At 43.3% G+C, this 20,333-nt stretch overlaps 1 protein-coding gene across 1 annotated transcript in view; it reads right to left on the reverse strand.

The window, feature by feature from the left end:
- Nucleotides 1–20,333, reverse strand: part of LOC124795848 (probable 3',5'-cyclic phosphodiesterase pde-5) — a 762,693-nt gene that overhangs the window by 104,769 nt on the left and 637,591 nt on the right. The window contains exons 8-10 of the mRNA XM_047259933.1: nucleotides 14,711–14,944; nucleotides 11,949–12,162; nucleotides 1,259–1,461 (exon numbers count right to left, since the gene is read on the reverse strand). Coding sequence (XP_047115889.1) covers nucleotides 1,259–1,461; nucleotides 11,949–12,162; nucleotides 14,711–14,944 — 651 coding nt within the window. The remainder of the gene's footprint in view (nucleotides 1–1,258; nucleotides 1,462–11,948; nucleotides 12,163–14,710; nucleotides 14,945–20,333) is intronic.

Here is a 20,333-nt window from a genome sequence, read left to right on the forward strand (position 1 = left end):
ATGCTGTAGTATATCGAGAGGTTGTAACAATGGGAAATTGTACTGAAATACAGGAGGATCTGCAACGAATTGACGCGTGGTGAAGGTAATGGCAATTGAACCTCAATGTAGACAAGTGTAATGTGCTGCGAATACATAGAAAGAAAGATCCTTTATCATTTAGCTACAATATAGCAGGTCAGCAACTGGAAGCAGTTAATTCCATAAATTAAAAAATGGTTCAAATGGCTCTGAGCACTATGGGACTTAATATCTATGGTCATCAGTCCCCTAGAACTTAGAACTACTTAAACCTAATTAACCTAAGGACATCACAGACATCCATGCCCGAGGCAGGATTCGAACCTGCGACCGTAGCAGTCGCGCGGTTCCGGACTGAGCGCCTAGAACCGCTAGACCACCGCGGCCGGCTTCCATAAATTATCTGGGAGTAGACATTAGGAGTGATTTAAAATGGAATGATCATATGAAGTTGATCGTCGGTAAAGCAGATGCCAGACTGAGAGTCATTGGAAGAATCCTAAGGAAATGCAATTCGAAAACAAAGGAAGTAAATTACAATACACTTGTTCGCCCACTGCTTGAATACTGCTCACTGGTGTGGGATCCGTACCGGATAGGGTTAACAGAGGAGATAGAGAAGATCCAACGGAGAGCAGCGCGCTTCGTTACAGGATCATTTAGTAATCACGAAAGCGTTGCGTATATGATAGATAAACTCCAGTGGAAGACTCTGCAGGAGAGACGCCCAGTAGCTCGGTATGGGGTTGTTGAAGTTTTGAGAACATACCTTCACCGAGGAGTGAAGCAGTATATTGCTCCCTCCTATGTGTATCTCGCGAAGAGACCATGAGGATAAAATCAGAGAGATTAGAGCCCACACAGAGGCGTACCGACATTCTTTCTTTCCACGAACAATACAAGACTGGAATAGAAGGGAGAACCGATAGAGGTACTCAAAGTACCGTCCGCCACATACCGTATGTGCAGAGTATGGATGTAGATATAGATGTAGAAGTGATTGAAGAAACGGATGATGAGATAAAATAAACTACCCAGCAATCAGGAATTGAGCAACTTGAAGTAGTAGATGTCTTTTGCTATTTGAGCAGATGGGAGGCACGATACTGCACGATGATCGTAGTACACAGATTGCAGGTTGCTTAAAACTAGTACTAAAGGAGCTGACGGGCGACTGTGGTGAAGTCTGAGTTGGGCTGGCCGGGCGCCTGCAGAGCGACAGCGCTGCGGTACTCACTCGTCGACGCCGGGCATGGCGTCCGGGATGCCGCGCTCGCGCACCTGCTGCACCTCGGCCTCGCCGCACGTGTTGTGGTAGCTCAGCACCTCGAGCGCCACGCGGTACTTCTGCTCGGAGCGCGCGATCTTGTCGTACAGCTTGGCGTGGTGCAGCGCCAGCCCGCAGTACACGGCGAACATCTCGAACGCCTCCTCGTCCTCCTGCGCACCGCCACCACCACCCACTCAGTGCGGAACACGCTCCCTGCTCAGGGCTCAGCACTCGCTGACTCACCTGTCTTCCTGAAGCCTGCTCTTTCCGCTAACACATCATAAGACCAGAAAAACGGTGCAGATGACTGGGAGGGACGATAACATAGATAATATTGTGGGTAGAGCAAACCAAAGACTGCGATTCATTGGCAGAACACTTAGAAGGTGCAACAGGTCTACCAAAGAGAGTGCTTACACTACGCTTGTCCGCCCTATTCTGGAGTACTGCTCTGCGTTGTGGGATACGCATCAGTTGGGACTGACGGATGACATCGAAAAAGTACTAAGAAGGGCAGCTCGTTTTGTATTATCGCGAAATAGGGGAGATAGTGTCACAGACATGATACGTGAATTGGAGTGGCAATCATTGAAACAAAGGCGTTTTTCGTTGCGGCGGGATCTTCTCATGAAATTTCAATCACCAGTTTTCTCCTCAGATTGGGAAAACATTCTGTTGGCACCCACCTACATAGGGAGAAATGATCATCACGATAAAATAAGAGAAATCAGGGCTCGCACGGAAAAATATAAGTGCTTGTTTTTCCCGCGTGCCATTCGAGAGATGAACGGTAGAGGGACAGCATGAAGGTGGTTCATTGAACCCTCTGCCAGGCACTTTACTGTGGGTAGCAGAGTAATCACGTAGATGTAGAGGGCCATAAGCTTTGACAGTAGACAGATCGGAACGGGTTTGTTCCTTTGTCACACTGGACTCTTGTGTGACGTCCATGTCCTAGTTACCTAGTTACAGCTGCTGAGAGAATGGGAGAGCTGACAATCGATGCCGTCCATCGCATCTAGAATTGCGTCACGTGTACCGCCGAGACTGAGATCCAATCCGACAATAAACCTGCCGTCACTCCATAACAGAATGTGAAATGAATATGGAATCCAGCCAATAATGATAAGGAACAGTATACCACCACTTTTCTTTCGCTTCACATCCAGAGACTGGTAAACACAAACTTTCTTAACCCCTCTAACGCGTGTCTACAGCCTCTCTATAAATTCTGTAAATGAAATTATGTTCCGCTTTTAGCTGTAACTTTTTTTATAGTGTTACTGAAATTTCGGCTTATGTGGCATTGTCAGCCACATCACTTGATGTCATGTTGCGGCCTACAAATTTGTTGGGATCAGATCTTTGTAGGGCTGTGTCACCATGTAGTATAACATGATATTTCGTTAGGAAATGCCATGGTACACTCATAGGCTCTTCGAGAAATGGAAGGTAGAGGGGAAAACTATCATCTTAAGTTAACTGGAGTGGGGCAACACACTTTCGGTAGGCTTCTGTTTCTGCAGAGGCAAGTATATACGCAGGAGCTGCACCTGCGGTGGGCATCAAAGGTGAAAGGAATTCGTCACTTGCTGTGGTGGACGTGTTACTTCGTTCAGCCGCTGATGGAAATAAGGTAGATCACCAATGAATAACCAGAGAGCCTGCATTGGCATTGAACATTATGGAACCTGACATGTAGTTCACTTACGCTATTGTATACGCACCAGAGAGAGGGGCGAGCCTGGAGCTCATTGTAAGGTACATTGTATTAATTGTTAATTTAAATAATGATTAACCGAAACTGTTACCGTCTTCGTATATATAGTTAAAGGCTACCCAGCCACTGACCTTCGTCTGTGTGAATGCGCACAGGTTGTCCGAACTCTTACGGGAATCGCCAAAGTGTGCGCGAGTAATGAGTGGATGGGCAAATGTCTATGAGGTACATTACATATGTAGAATTGTGGACAGTTGGGAATTTGAGTCTCACGGGAAGCGTGCTACGGATAAGTCCCTGCAGTCGCGCTATTCATCTGTGTCCTCGGTGGCTCAGATGGCTAGAGCGTCTGCCATGTAAGCTGGAGATCCCGGGTTCGAGTCCCGGTTGGGGCACACATTTTTAGCTGTTCACATCGAGGTATATCAACAACACCTGTCGGCAGCTGAGGGTTTCAGTTAATCATCATTTATTCCAGGGAAAAGCTGCACGGTAATCAACAGTATCTCTTTTTCGAGAACAGTTACTGCCTTCGTATATAATTGTTAATTTTACAATATATGGTTGAAATGATGGAACCCTGGTTGCGAATGCTTTAAGTTGTTTGAGGAGAGAGATGCCCTGTTCTTCCAGCTAATTCAAGAAATCTTCGGGGAAGAGAGTCCGAACACGGTGATGAAGGTAATTAGTTGGGACTGAATAACAAGGCGAGCTCTACAAGATGAAGTTATAGGCGACCGTAGTATCCAGGAGATATTAGCAAACAAATCGACTCCGAAAACAAAGGTCGTGTGCTATTCCAGGAGGACGTACGTAACTGGCATACATTAAATGTATTCGCAGCTGCGAATATGGACAACGATCATCTGATTAATGGAATGTTGACAGTAAAAATTTGTGCCGGACAGGGACTCAAACCCGGATTTCCCTCTGATCGCAAGCAGTCCCATACCATTTGGCTATCCGTGCACGTCTTACGGTCAGACCCAATCGTCCATATGTCACCAACCACGTGTCTACAACCTGTAGTCATACATCCACTATGTATATTCCTCTACGGGGGAGACATTTTATTTAAAGATGCTGGCCCGGTGTTGGCGGATAAATACGACACTGATGTGCCTGTGTTATTCCTGTTTATAATGCAAAATTTCTTCAGCAATGCTTGCATTTCCGAAGAAACCTTACATCGTAAATCAGAATAACACAGGTACTGCAATATCGTATATGTAACTGGTAGTTCTGACGTCTCCCTGTGAGTACTGCGCACACGACAACCTTCATGGTAACAGTGTCAACGGCTGTTGTAAGGTAAAGTATCATGTTATTCTTCTCATTGATAACAGACATTAAATCTGCAAGCATCAAGGGTTACACAGCCGTAAAATGACACCATAATTTCTTAACTTATTCCTAAGCCGTAATATGACACCGAATTTTATCCTTTACGATGGCACATAAGCTGAAACTGAAATAACATGATAGAAAGAGGTATAGCCAAAACCTTAACCTTAAATAATTTAATCGAAATTTCTTTCACGCCATCTTACGAACCGCCAACTTGTGGGTGACTTCCTATTAATGTTATCTAAGGAGGAGGATTGAAAGGTAGGTTCCTAGTTACTAAGTACGCATTTGTTGTTTTAAAGGGCTCTTTCAGTTGGATACCGATGTAAATAGCGTGTTGTTCAACGCATCAAATTAAAACGAGACCGAGTTGGGGTTCATACTGCGCCCGACTAATCTTAGGTCTTTCTTTGTATCCGACGCTATCACCGGATTAGGTTTTCACAAGGCCTCAAGTAATTTCCTCTAGCTTCCCTGTCCAAGTGAACCAGAATTTGATCTGTACCGAACATGCAGCTGATTGGACGAAAAACTCCAACCTTCCCTACATAGGTTACAATACTGTCAGCAGCAGCTAGGCAATAACAGTTTGCACTAGGTAGCATGTTCTAATATTCTCGTCGAAACAACCAAGAAGTAACCAACAGAGAATCATTTAGATGTGTAATATTACCTTGTTTAACATTTATTATTTTCACTGCTACTTTAATTTTTACTTAAATACAAAAGAAAAACGTTTTATGACAAATAAGAGTAACATTTTGTTGTGAATTTCAGCTGTAATACATTTCCATATAAAAATATTAGGTTCGCATTGTTAAGATACTACGTATACCCCTTCACATGCATTAGGAATTGCAGAATACAGCGCACTAGCGAAAGTTATTACTTTGGAACGGCGGGGACCTTTGATTCAAAGTTGAACCGCAGTAGGTCATCCGCAGCATTAATCAAGGTTATTGGCCACATGCAAGGAATGTGAAATTCGCCGCCAAAAATGCTACTCAATCTGGATAAGGAAGTGTTTTTTTTACAAACTGATTTAAAACTTAATGTCTTTTACGAATAATTGGAACCTGTGGTGAACGCTACGTCTGTGGTATCGACAGCTACGTTGCCACAGTGTAGGTGCCCGTCCTTAAGTTGGCACTACGAGAGCGGAAGATCTTCGCCGACGACAGCGCCCTCTAGCCGGCGCTGTGCAGCTCTACGAGAGCCGCTCCAGATTCAGCCCATTTGATCCCGAGCGGACGACCAACCAACATAGTTTCATTTCCATAGTGGGTGAGCCACTGCAAATTCTGCCTGTGTAACTTCTGTGAGCTTTTTCGATACATCCGGCTTCGCACCTACGTGCTCCTCAGTGCACAGTTACGTATTCACGTTATTATTGTGTTGAGATATACTAAAACCACTTTTACTTTAATTGCAGTACCGAGAGTTCTACCTACCTGCTCCTCCTAGGTTCCTACATTCGGCCTACCCTTCAGTTTTCAGGAGCAGACCCACGCGCCGCCTTCCAGGCGGGATAAAAAACGTCGGCTACAGGGAACTTGTCGTACGAGATTATGCTAGTAGACTGAGTTTGTTTGTTCAAGTACCTCGACCTTTGATTTGAGTGTGAGGGAGGCCTCAATTAGAAATTTGGTACGTCTCTGCCCATCACTTGATCTCCAAGGTGAGCCAAAAGGTTTGAGGGAATGGAATCATCAAATGGATGTAGAGGATGCCTATGGTGTTACTGCCCCACTTTAACCAAAATATGTTAAATTGTCTGAAGGTGAGCTTTTGTACTTAGAGGGAGACAGGAATCTGGAAAGCTAGTCGGTCGCTGAGGCCCACTGCCGAAGGTCAGTAATGGTCGGTCCTGAGGAGCAATACAGTTTACTGAAGCACCAACGCAGTGAATTACGAACGAGGGCGCTCCCGAGGAATGTGGCATTTAACTTTTTTTATTCGCTTCCGACCGTGCCCATGCAGCCATCTGCGCAGTGGAGTGTCATAAACATGTACTCGTAGAAGCAAACTGACTATTTAGTTATACTTTCTGTTTTTACTCTCTTGTGCAATATATAACACTACGTCCCTATAGGTCAGTCTTCAAGCAGAACCATAATTTTCGAGTCAGAATTTTTTCTTAATTAAAACTGATTTAATTATGTTATCACTCTACTTGCTATATGCATGGTCGCTTCACAAAAGTGATCATAGCTGAACGGAATAGTCAATTTTAATCTGAAATTAATTAAAAATGCAGTGCACTGAAGTGATTTTATAAACATATACGAAGCTTAAGTTTTGAGATTCTAAACCAATAACGGATCTGTTTGTATGAAATGACTAAACTAATAGTGACATTATATGGGTGTAGGCGGCTGGCGGTTGGAGTCTTTCCACAAATCGTTCTTCGTTATCGAACGCGTCATGTTACAAAACGAACCAATGTTTCGGGTGTTATTGTACGTGGCCTTCGTTAGACTATATCATAAGCTTGGTTCTACCTAGGCAACAAACCGAAAGAATTTTGTATTAATTGTGATGAATTTTTATCACGTTCCTTTTAGTCAAGAAGAATACAAAGGCTATCCTATTCATCTTTACCACTCGAAATAACTTTTTGTCCAAAAGCAATATAAAAAAATATATCACGGAAATGTCGTTTAACTTCCAGGGAGCCATGACTGCTATTCTTGAAATTTTGACCATTACGACAATATGAATAGCGAGAAGTGTTTTTCAAAATAAATGGAAATGCCGTGTGGCTAGGGCCTCCCGTCGTATAGACCGTTCGCCTGGTGAAAGTCTTTCGAATTGACGCCACTTCGGCGAGTTGGGTGTCGATGGGGGTGAAATGATGATGATAAGGACAACACAACACCCAGTTCCTGAGCGGAGAAAATCTCCGACCAAGCCGGGAACGGAACCCGGGCCGTTAGGTATGACATGCCATCGTGCTGACCACTCAGCTACCAGGAGCAGTTTTCAAAATAGCAACCTACAGATTTTATTCGTCAGTCTACTCAGTTTACTTCGGACGTGTTTAAAACGTATCAAAATGTACTGTTCACAGCCGGCCGAAGTGGCCGTGCGGTTCTAGGTGCTACAGTCTGGAACCGAGCGACCGCTACGGTCGCAGGTTCGAATCCTGCCTTGGGCATGAATGTGTGTGAGGTCCTTAGGTTGGTTAGGTTTAATTAGTTCTAAGTTCTAGGCGACTGATGACCTCAGAAGTTAAGTCACATAGTGCTCAGAGCCATCTGAACCATTTTTTGTACTGCTCACGTAAACATGACGTTATTAAAAACGTAATTAAAACTGACATTGATTCTCCTTTACTAATACACAGTGAATGTCCCAGTGCAACATAACTCGTCCACTTGCTGGAGTTGATAATAAAGAAATGGAAATACAAGGAATATACATGACAGTCATTCAGTCAACCGTTTTCAACTAAAGGTCTGTTTGAGTAAGCGACATTAGTTTCACGAATGTCACACGCCGCCAGTCATTTTTTTTATATCCTCCAGTAAAATTAATTGGAATTGACAAAAAGATAAAAAGTACCAAAATGTAAATTTAGCAGTCTGGCCATTGTTTACATTCCATAAGAACGCCATATTATCCGTTCTCATATTACACATGACCAACTGTAATTATGAGCGTACTGGGTTTTGGTTTTTGGTAATCGAATATGTTTCTGAATAGTTGAAATATCTCAAGGCAGTGGAGCGTTTTTGGGAATTACACAACTTCATAAACTGTCAAATCCTTAAACTCAATCAGTCAAGTTGGTTAGGATTTTTCATTTCTCTAAATTTCCTGTGATGATTCATGACTTAGCATTTCTTTCTTTTCTTTTCTTAACGAAGCCACTAGGGATAATTGACTGAATTTCAGTTAAAGTAATTTTTTACCTTCATTTACAATTTTAATTTCAGGTATACTACTTACTAATGTAATAAACGGACTCTAAAGATCTTTTTGTTCAAATAAATTCACAAATTTTGAATTTTTATATACCTTTCGAGTCTTTCGTAGTTAGTGACTCAGTTATCCTATTACCACGTTCATTATCTGTGGGAAAGTAAAGTGAGAATTTAAAGAGAGAATAGTTAACCATTCCGTCATTATATCTGTGATAAAATCTTCTGGTCATATCACGGCAGCATTACCTATCAATATTATCTTTTGGGTTCTTTTACTGCAACAGAAGTCCTTGACGGTCAGCTATAAAATGAACAATGATTAAGGATCCGATTGCCAGCCAAATTGAGGCAACGATAATTTAATATCTGCTAACAAGGCAATCGTAATATTTAACAATTAGTTTTAGTTACGTTGGTTTTGACGCCTTCTACTGACCGCGATTACAACTACAGCAAAATCCTTCCCTCCTTTTCTGCCGGTAGTGTCAAGTACAGCAATGAAAAGAAAGTAGAAATGTTATACATCTGTGTAGAATGTAACGTAGCAGAAGAGTAACTGCAATATTGTTTTCTCATATAGAATACAGAGCTATTCAACTATATGTTATACACAGGGTGATCAGAAACAGTCTGAAAAGCTTGAAGAGTGTCGGAGGGTGGGTTCTGCAGAAAAATAATCATTCAGAAAAAGATTCCATAGGTTGCGCCGTTTCAGAGTTAATTAGCATTGAAGTTAGTCAGTTAGGCCGTTGCGCGCGCCATTTCAAGCGGCCCGCCAGAGACGGTGTCGCCAAAGACATATTTCGTTTGGTTTCCCACAGCCGAACAAGAAATGATACAAAAATTGGAAATGGAACGGTAGTAAAGATAGAACCAGAGCCAAAGGCTGAGCGATCTCGCGCATTATCATCCACGCTATGACAACAAGAGATACTACGGTCGCAGGTTCGAATCCTGCCTCGGGCATGGATGTGTGTGATGTCCTTAGGTTAGTTAGGTTTAAGTAGTTCTAAGTTCTAGGGGACTGATGACCTCAGATGTTAAGTCCCATACCGCTCAGAGCCATTTTAATCAACAAGTAATACTAATTGTATCCGGGGGGGGGGGGGGGGGGGCGCTTGGCTTGAATTGGCTCGTGAAACGGCCAGATTGGATAACTGAATTGCTAACTAACTCGTAAACGGCGCAAAGCATAGAATTTTTTTCTTAACAGTTATCATCACAACCTACCCTGAAACACTCCTGCACTGCAAACTTTTCAGACTGTTTCTGGACACCGTTTGTAGTGAACACAGTTCTTGATTGTTCTCACAAAATCCTGTTGTGTTCCCATTTGTTTGCTGTCAACTCCAGAAAGTGGACGGCTTAGATATCCGGGGTACTTGTACTGTGTGCTAGTAAGGCAGAGTCAAAGACAGTTTTGTGTTACGTTTTTAATAACGTGAATGGTACATTGCGATACGTTTGTGAACAAATCTAGATGAGAGAAAGTGGTTCATCAAATATGAAATATAGGGGGGGGGGGCTATTTAATAAAGACTTACTGCTGTTCATATCTTCGTAACGAACAGAGTTGAAGGACAGACAGTCATGCTGGTTAATGAAACTTCCTGGCAGATTAAAACTGTGTGCCGGACCGAGACTCGAACCCGGGACCTTTGCCTTTCGCGGGCAAGTGATCTACCGACTGAGCTACCCAAGCACGACTCAGTCCCCGTCCTCACAGTCTCAATTCCGCCAGTACCTCGTCTCCTACCTTCCAAACTTCACAGAAGCTCTCCTGTGAACCTTGCAGAACTAGCACTCCTGGAAGAAAGGATATTGCGGAAACATGGCTTAGCCACAGCCTGGGGGATGTTTCTAGAATGAAATTTTCATTCTACAGCGGAGTGTGCGCTGATATGAAACTTCCTGGCAGATTAAAACTGTGTGCCGGACGGAGACTCGAACTAGGGTTAATGTCCCCCTGGTAGATAAACAACTGCTTGATGTATATGTTTTTCTTTTGAACAAAATATTGCTTGAGGTGGTCAAGATAAATGGGGCACCTTGTATACAGGGTGTAACAAAAATGTACGGGACAAATTGCACGACACATTCGTCACACGTAGACGAAGAAATTATGTTGTATGGACATGCATCTCGAAACACTTTGTTTCCATACTACGACTCGTTTTATCCAACTCATTAATCATGGGAAAGACAGGAGACGGAACGTGCACTCTTGATGAAGTCTATCTACGTAGTGCACGGCCACGTTTTGTTTTACATGTCTCTGTTGGCATACAACGTACATTATCGCTTGCTTACAGATAGCCGGCCGGTGTGGCCGTGCGGTTAAAGGCGCTTCACTCTGGAACCGCGTGACCGCTACGGTCGCAGATTCGAATCCTGCCTCGGGCATGGATGTGTGTGATGTCCTTAGGTTAGTTAGGTTTAATTAGTTCTAAGTTCTAGGCGACTGATGACCTCAGAAGTTGAGTCGCATAGTGCTCAGAGCCATTTTTGCTTACAGATAGCATCATCTGTTCTAGTGATCAGTACGAACGTTGCAAGCACACGGGTCACTAAGTAGAGTTAATCACAGACTTGTCTCTTCGGCAATGTACACAAATGCAGAGATGGCAGATTCCCATCTGATGTTTGGATTAGCTGACGGCAATGCCATTCGCGCTCAACGTTTGTGCAGGGAGAGATTTCCAGGGTGAAGGTGCCCCGACAGGAAAACTTTGAAGCCATTGATTGTTGACTTAGGGAACATGGGGCATTTAAGCCTGATAGTCGCGACCGGGGGAGGCCTAGAAGCACGAGGACACCGCAACGGGAGCCGGAAATTCTTCATTCACTTGACGACGACCCTAGTGTCAGTAAATGACATGAAACTGCAACACACGTGACTGTTCGGCGAGTGTTACACGAGCACCAGGTTTATCCATACAATTTACAGCGTGTGCAGGCACGATCAGCAACTGATTTTCCTTGACGAGTACTCTTCTGCGAATGGTTTATTTAACAAAGTGTCAATCCTGTTTTTAGTACAACGATGCTGTTTACAGAAGAGGCGTCGTTTCAACGAGACGAGATTGTAAATTTTCACAATCGGTATGTACGGGCAGACGTCAATCCTCTCACAGCTGATTAAGCAACTCATCAACAAAGATTTTTGTCTATGTTAGGGGCGGAATTGTTGGTGACTGTTTGGTAGGGCCTCACTTTCTTCCACCCAGGCTCAACGGACAAAGTTATGATAATTTCGTAAAGAGCGTTTACCTGTTCTCATAGCAGATGTGCCTTTAAATATGCGATAAAATATGTTCTTCGTACACGATGGAACACCTTCTCATTTTAGTGTTAATGTCCGTCGGCTTCTAAATAACAGCTTCGGTGACAGATGGGTGGGTAGAGTTGGAATAATTGCGTGGCCTCCTCGCTCTCCGAACCTAAGGCCAGTGTACTTTTATTTGTGAGGGCACTTGAAAGCTCTATGCAATTAGTGAAACAACTAAAAGTGACGTAAGATAATAATAATGTGGAGAGAAACATGCTCCCTGTTGATTGTTCCTAAGTTGGCTAGGTTATGTAGCTGTATACGTGTTTAGTGGCATATTTCTACACTTCAACACGGTGCCGCGTAAATGAGATTGGCGCTGATGCGGGCACTGACCTTGGTGAAGGTTCCGGTGTGCTTGTTGACCATCTGGACGACGCCGATGATGTTGCCGCGGATGAAGATGGGCATGCAGAGGATGGAGCGCGTGTGGTAGCCGGTGATCTGGTCGACGGTGCGGTTGAAGCGCGGGTCCGAGTAGGCGTCGGCGATGTTGAGCACCTCCCCCGTGAGCGCCACTTGGCCCGCAATGCCCGTGCCCACGGGGAACCTGCCGCGGGAACACACACCACACATCACAGCTCTCAGTGGACGTCAAGGTTACGGTACTGGCCTGCATATTCCAGCCTTCGTCGCCGAAGAACAACAGTCTGCATGGGTGCAAGAACCAGGCGCCTGCTACGGACGCCCATACGCAGCAATGTTCGTTTAACGCTCATTGAGGAGATACAGTTGGTAATCCTTCTGTCCATCTGGGCGGTCAGTTGCTCAACAGCTGCGCGTTTATAGGCCTTTGCCCATCTATGCAGCCGTCGTTCTCCCGTCATCTATGGCCCGTGGTGCACCACAGTTACCTCGGTGCTGGTTTCGGATAGCGCTATTTTGCCATGCTCGGTATATTTTAAAAGATTATAAACTTTGCCGTTTCGGAAACCCTTCCACCCTTGCCCCGAAAGTCAATGATAATACCCTTTCAGACGTCCGATAAGTGGCTTCGTTTCTGCATTACGACGACTGCACTGTTGTCCGCCTGTCCCCGACACACTTTATATAGCCTCCACTGCTATTGCTGCCATCTACCATCTATGAGTTGTTTTTATACGTTGAGATCGAGTATGGGTGGTGGTTATATTAACGTGACTGGATGGTGTACTCTTAAATTAAGCAGAAGGAGCGACTGTTGCTCTTTACAGCGTGAGTACAACTGAAGTTACTGTCAGGATTTACGTGGATTAAAGAACTATAGGACAATATAGTTAAACTTGAAACAGGTATCGTTGAAAGTATCACGATGAATTAAGCGGTAACTTGTTGGAAATGAGGAATTTTTTATCAGTGTGGATTACGGAAGTGTTGGTGTTGAGGACATAGAAACATTCATTGTTGTGAGCCAATAAACTTATGTTATATATACACAGGGTTGTCATCTGTACCAGATCCTGAACATGTGTAATTGCTAAGTGCGTGGCCATTAATTACAGAAACGTCACGAACAATAGGCTGACGGTTTATTTCTTTGGGGGACGTTCTTTTTTGTGAGTCGTCTCTTTTAACAGAGTGACTGCCGAACATCTAAATAAACAGTAATGTATCCAAAATTTCAAAAGGCAGAAGTTACAAACTATCCATTGCACAATATGAAAAGTTACTAGTGAAGTGGCGATATTGATATTTATATATTAAATCGGCTACAGTAATAAACAGAAAAACAGCTACAAACTTAAAGGTGTACTAGGACGAACCTCTGTTTGGTTTCACGAAAAGGTGAAAACACGGAAAAAAATTCTAATGTGTTTATAATCGATGAAATTTTGGCATTTAATGGTATTTCAGGACTTTAAGAAACTATTCAATTATGTAATATGTATGGTACGATGTTCAATAGCTTTAAGAATACTGATAAAGGCACCAATTACTAAAACACGATATCCGCAAGATATCGGATGTGGGTAACAGAAATGAACTGGTAACTTGAATCAACGAAAGAAGGAAGTAAGTACGCTATGCAAAACGGTCATTATGATGCAATCAGTTTGTGGCGTTTCTGAACAATAAGACGTGATGTTAAATTATCTTTATATACGAAGCAGTTTCTGCGTATGAAGTAATAAAATTCTAAACACCTTATTTAGGACGTGGAAGATACGCCAATACTGAGAGTACAACTAATGCAGTGTCAATTTATGTAATATTCTTGTTGCACAAAGACTGGTTTGATGCAGCTCTCCACCCTAGTCTACCCTGTGCATACATCTTCACCTCTGCATAACTACAGCAACTTATATCCACTTGAACCCAGTTGCTGCAGCCAAGCCTTTGTCTCCATATTCAGGTTTAAGCCCCCGCGCTTTCCTCCATGACGTAAATTTCTTTTCTCCTCAATTAGATTTAGTAATACTTCATTAGTTATCAGATCTACCCACCCAATGTTCGGAATTTTAAATTTCAAAACATCTATCGTATTCTTGTCTGAACTGTTTATCGTCCAAGTTTCATTTCCTTACAAGTGTACATTCCAGACAAATACCTTTAGGAAGACAAAACTCGAATTTGCTTTCAGTGTAAGCACGTAAACGTAAACACCACCCACGGATTAGGTGTTGGGCCCGTCCCGAGTGGCGTGCAAGGCAGTACGAGATCAGCATGTAGCCAATCGCTCCAGCCATTGCTGCCAGTGGGTGAATTCCGATGATGCCGCTGCTTCTTTATTCAAGCAGCTCCTCATGTGGCCCCATTAGTCTGTGTGGACCCCACTTCAGACCTCCCTAAATCAGAAAAATCGGAGGGCGCATTGAGAATCGAACCTCGGTCCTTCCGCACGGAAGGCAGCGACTCCAAGCCATTCGGCTGTATCAATGTGCAGGCTGTCTCAATGTGAACGAATATTTTTCAGAATCGCCTCTTTTGATGTTTCCGGTTTCCACTTCATCCTTTCAACCAAGGCCACAGTCCCTTATTTGGCTACGCAGATAACAAAATGCGTGTGCTGTTTTGACTGTCCTATTTCCTAAACTAATTTCCTGAGCAGCGGCTAGTTTAATGCGACTAGATGCAATCTGAGGTAGTGTAATAGGAGAGAGGGGAAGACTCGCGCTCACCTGATCTCCTTGGACGCCGGCGGTTTGAGCACGGAGTCGCCCGAGTCGGAGAGGTTGCTGTCGCCGTCCTCGTCGCCGCTGGAGACGCCGACGTCGAAGATGCGCGCGTACAGCTCCTTGCTCTTGCTGTCCACCAGGAAGAGCGAGGCGCGGTCCGCGTCCACCAGGCGCTGCGCGAAGTTCATGATCTTCATCACCAGCGCGTCCATGCTCACCATGTCCTGGAAGATGGACCTGCACAACAGCGACACCAGTTAGTCTGAACCACTGACCTCGAGCAAAACTTCCGTCAAGTACGGACACTTTTTGTTGCTCGAGGTAATTCTTTACTGATGCAAGTGATTAACCAACCAAATGAAGTTCGCTAATTTTGATGTGCATTCATAAGTTATCCCAGAGATTTTTCTTTCTTTACCAAATTCTTCAGTAGGTAAATAATGAATTTTTCCTTCAAGTAGAGGGTACATTGTAAAGGCCTCTTTTTTTCTTTTTTTTTTTTTTTAAATTACCGCTACCAGTTACAAACTTTGTTGACTATTGTATTACTTATTTATTTAGCGACATGTTTGGAGGGTTAAATGCCGGCCGTGGTGGCCGAGCGGTTCTAGGCGCTGCAGTCTGGAACCGCGTGACCACTACAGTCACAGGTTCGAATCCGACCTCGGGCATGGATGTGTGTGGTGTCCTTAGGTTAGTTAGGTTTAAATAGTTCTAAGTCCTAGGGGACTGATGACGTAAGAAGTTAAGTTCCATAGCGCTCAGAGCCATTTGAATCATTTCGAGGTTTAACCTCATCTTCAGGCTAAATGGCATTACAAAAACAACTTTACAATGAGGTCATACTGAAATTACATGGTCTTTTCGTAAATGCTGTGGTCATTTTTGTTCTTCTGGCGTGGCAGTCTCGTTGTGACGTGTTGTGGTGTACCTATATCCGTGGCTCTCTTGGTCACTGTTCACTAATTGTCACTAACATAGCAGTAACTTGGAAACACGATAACAAACAGTTCTGTTGTGTGAATCATGTTTCCAAGTTACTGCCATGTTAGTGACAATTAGTGAACAGTGACCAAGAGAGCCACGGATATAGGTACACCACAACACGTCACAACGAGACTGCCACGCCAGAAGAACAAAAATGACCACAGCATTTACGAGAAGACTATGTAATATCAGTATGACCTTATTGTAAAGTTGTTTTTGTAATGCCATTTAGCCTGAAGATAAGGTGTAATCCTCGAAAAATGTCGCTAAATAAATAAGTAATACAATAGTTAACAAAGGTTTTGACTGGTAGCGGAAATTAAAAAAAACCTTTACATATTTCTTGAGACAGTCACTGCCGAAAAGTAGTCAAAATGGCTTCAAATTATTTTATACCAACAAGAGGGTACACTGTTTCGCTACTGCTGCACCTTGCTAGCACTGGTGCTCTTCCACATTGCTCAATATTTTGACGGGCGAGAGTTTGCCCCATTTTGTGGGAAAATACTCGTAATATAATTAGATCGTGGCTGTCTACAATTACAGATAGATTCTTATTGACAGTAAATACAGCAGCCACTGTAAATAGTTTTCTTTAGCAAAAAATAGCGCAGTTACCTATTGCAAAATGACAGATTCATCTTCAGATGCCTGTTGAGATGACTTTTTGTCTAAATGAACCAGAGAAGACCTGCAATACGAGAACGTACGCGAGTGCGGTCACTTCCAGGTTCCTGTATCAGAAGGAGGAAGAAATCACTATCGAAACGAAGAAAGACAGTATTACCATGACGTGCATCACCTTGAATAGTGTCTAAAACTATTCCAACATATAAGATGGAAGGGGAATACTCCGTTTTAATGGGTACATATGGCGTAATCTTGCGAATAATTCATGAGTAATTATACTTCTTGTTTCAACAGACTATCATATGACCTTTTCAAAAACTGTGAAATGGTACTAACATTAATATTGGGGCACGTATATTATTCTGCTTACGCAGGGTGTCAATCCTTAGACTCGTCAGTATCATTTTCTTCGATGTTTCGGCAGGTAGCTGGAGTCAGCCCGTACAAATCCTGCTCACCAAGTCTTTCATGCGAAGCCCAGTGTCGATTGAAAGAGTTGGTTTGTTTCCCGTTGCAAACAAAATGATTTTGAAAGTGGAATTTTACGTGCCCACTCGATAGAGCGCTACCAGATCAGTCGTTTTACCGATATGTATTAACAGGAACAGAAAAACACGAAGAATAACCTGCACTCCAGCAGAGAATGGGCAGCGCCTTTTGTTTCTAGATGGGCCTTCTGGACTTGTTTAGGGTTTCACAATAAATGTCGAGTTTGTAGTGACTTTTTCCATAAAGTCAACGGTGATTTCTCCCCTTCTGGCACAAAAAATAGTTATCAATTGTCGCGCAAAAAATGTTTGGCGGTACCTCAACGGCATATGTGGCGAACTAGCGTGTCCTCACTGCATTGATTGGATTTTTTTGCCATCACGCTGATGTATGAAATCTATAATGAGATTTTCACTCTGCAGCGGAATGTGCGCTGATATGACACTTCCTGGCAGATTAAAACTATGTGCCGAACCGAGACTCGAACTCGGGGGAAGGTAAGAGACGAGGTGTTGGCAGAAGTAAAGCTGTGATGACGGTGCGTGAGTCGTGCTTGGGTAGCTCAGTTCGTAGAGCACTTGCCCGTGGAAGGCAAAGGTCCCGAGTTCGAGTCTCAGTCCGGCACACAGTTTTACTCTGCCAGGAAGTTTCTTATGAAATCTATGTTTCATCCCCTGTCAGAATATGATTGATGAATTCTTTTTCTTCATATCACCGCATCAGAAACGTTAATACATCTGTCAAGTTCTTCGTTTTGTGGACAACAGTTAGAAGCTTTGGGTCCCACCGTGCACAAAATTTGCAATAACCAAGCTTATCAGTCACAAGTTCGTACAACACTGTCCCTGATATCTGAGGAAAAGTTTTAATTCTGCAGTCTGGAACCGAAAATGTTCTATAATTCTGACATTAACTTCATTAACCTTTGAATGAAGTCCATTTGCTTCAACAGATTGCCATCCAATTCTTTATTCCTCATAGACGTTCGGACGACCGTCCCGAAATAAACGTCACCATTTTATTACAGCACTATCGGTCATAATATTCTCCTCGTATGCTGCACAAAATTATCAGTGTGTCTCGAGAGCTTGCATGGTTTTCGCACACAGAAAACGGATTACAAAACGTTAATTGACAGGCGCGGTATTTTCCATGACAGCAGCCACTGTAATTTGCAGCTATGACGTAAAAAACAGTTCGGTAACCTTTCCGTGGCGTTATCAGACTCTTACTGTGCCAGGCGACACGACTACGCTGAAATCACGCCGTTACCTATGCTACTCCGCGCACCAGACACCATTAAAACTCTGTTTCCGAGCAGCCCTCATATTTAGGACCACAATATAAGTAGGACTATTGTCAGCATCTCAATACAGCACTGTCGCTGACAAGTAAACCTACCCAAGGGATACACTTCGATTGTGATCAGCTCCGAATATGTTGTAGTGTAGAGCACAATAAAAAGACGCCAGTTTTTTTTGTGCATGCTCATATCGCCATTAAGAGGGTGGAACACGCTCTTAAAAAATATGAGTACCATGATCCTGAGTGAATACCGCTGAAACGGGAACGCTTGTGAAAAACGTTCTATGGTGTGCCGAAAAAAATCACATATTTTTTTCGAAATCCCCTCTCTCCCCCATTATTTCATTATTCATTTCGACCTTTGATTAACAGCAGAACGTATAGCAAATTTAATCATTTATGATGATGTGCTATTCCAAAGACGCATATTTCTCTAAATAAAAGTGTATTCAGCATTTTTTGAGCCGAACAATTCTGCAGCTTTCTCACTGTTGTATAGATTTACAATAATGTACATACAACTTCAAATATAATTAATTCTGGAATAGTCGCAACTCGAAAATAAAGAAATACACTAAATGTAAAAAGAAAGCACAGGTACAACGGAAGATCTCATATTTCATAAAACCGATCGAATTGGCGCAGTGGTTAGCACACTGGACTCGCATTCGGGAGGACGGCGGTTCAATCCCGCGTCCGGCCATCCTGATTTAGGTTTTTCGTGATTTCCCTATATCGCTTCGGGCGAATACCGGGATGGTTCGTCTGAAAGGGCACGGCTGATTCCCTTCTCCGTCCTTCCCTGATCCGACGAGACCGATGACCTCGCAGTTTGGTCTCTTACGACAAATAACCCAACCCCACCCATATTTCATGAAATTAAAAGAATACATATACGTGTCGTGGCAAGAATTAGTAACCAACCCAACATGAGAACTGCCATTGAAGCGGACAGGTATCGGGTGAGCATATAGTGACACAGAGAAATTTCCAGCTTATTTCTGACAAAAGCGTCTCTGGAATACCACTTCATCATATACAATTCAATTTGATATTAACGATGATATACGTTTTGCTAGTAGTCACATGTCGAACTGAGAAACAGAATATTGGAGAGGGAGAAGGGGAAACAGAAAAAAATCTTTTTCGACAAATCTAGGTACACCGTTGTAGGGTGTTGTAAAATAGACCTTTTGTTTCAACGTATTCAAAGCCAATCAAATTGAAGTGTATCCCTTGACTAGGTTTACTTGTCCGTATAAGTGGTGCACAGATTGCTTGACGAGGACCTATACAGTTAGGGATATTATTCAGTGTTTCTGAATGACCTTTGTAGACTCTGAGAAGCTCATCTGCAGAAACGAGCACGGTTTTAGGAAACAGCAGTTATGCGAGACACATCTGGCCCTTTTTGTGCAATATATAGAACCGGCTCTAGATACCGGCTCCCAGGTTGATGCCATATTTCTCGACTTTCGAAAGGCGTTCGACTCAGTTGCGCGCTTTCGCTTGCTCTAAAAAGATAAACGATCTGGTTGATGGTATTGGCAGTGGCATTAGATTGTTTGCGATGATGCTGCAGTCTACAGGAAAGTAGTATCACACGAAAGTTGTGAACAAATCAATGAGGATTTGCAGAAATTAAGTGCTTGGTGTAATGACTGGCAGTTATCTCTCAATATTAGTAAGTGTAACCTACTGCGTAAGACAAGGCGAAACACCCCATTAATGTACGAGTACAAACTAAATGATCAGTCTTTGGAAGCGGTAACATCCGTCAAGTATCTCATTCAAGAGATCGAGAAGGTCCAAAGAAATGCAGCAAGATTCGTGACTGGTACATTTAGCCATCGCGAGAGCGTTACAAATCTCACAGAAAGTTCGAAGTGGAATACACTTGCAGATAGACGACGCGCATACCGGAAGGGGTTCTTCACTAAATTACGAAATCCGATCTTCACCGAAGATGTGGTTGGGTTGTTTGGGGAATGAGACTAGACAGCGAGGTCATCGGTCTAATCGGATTAGGGAAGAAAGTCGGCCGTGCCCTGTCAAAGGAACGATCACGACATTTGCTGGCTCTGGCTCTGAGCGCTATGGGACTTAGCAGCTGTGGTCATCAGTCCCCTAGAACTTAGAACTACTTAGACCTAACTAACCTAAGGACATCACACACATCCATGCCCGAGGCAGGATTCGAACCTGCGACCGTAGC

This window comes from Schistocerca piceifrons, chromosome 1, assembly GCF_021461385.2.
Source record: "Schistocerca piceifrons isolate TAMUIC-IGC-003096 chromosome 1, iqSchPice1.1, whole genome shotgun sequence".
In the NCBI taxonomy this organism is placed as follows: Eukaryota; Metazoa; Arthropoda; class Insecta; order Orthoptera; family Acrididae; genus Schistocerca; species Schistocerca piceifrons.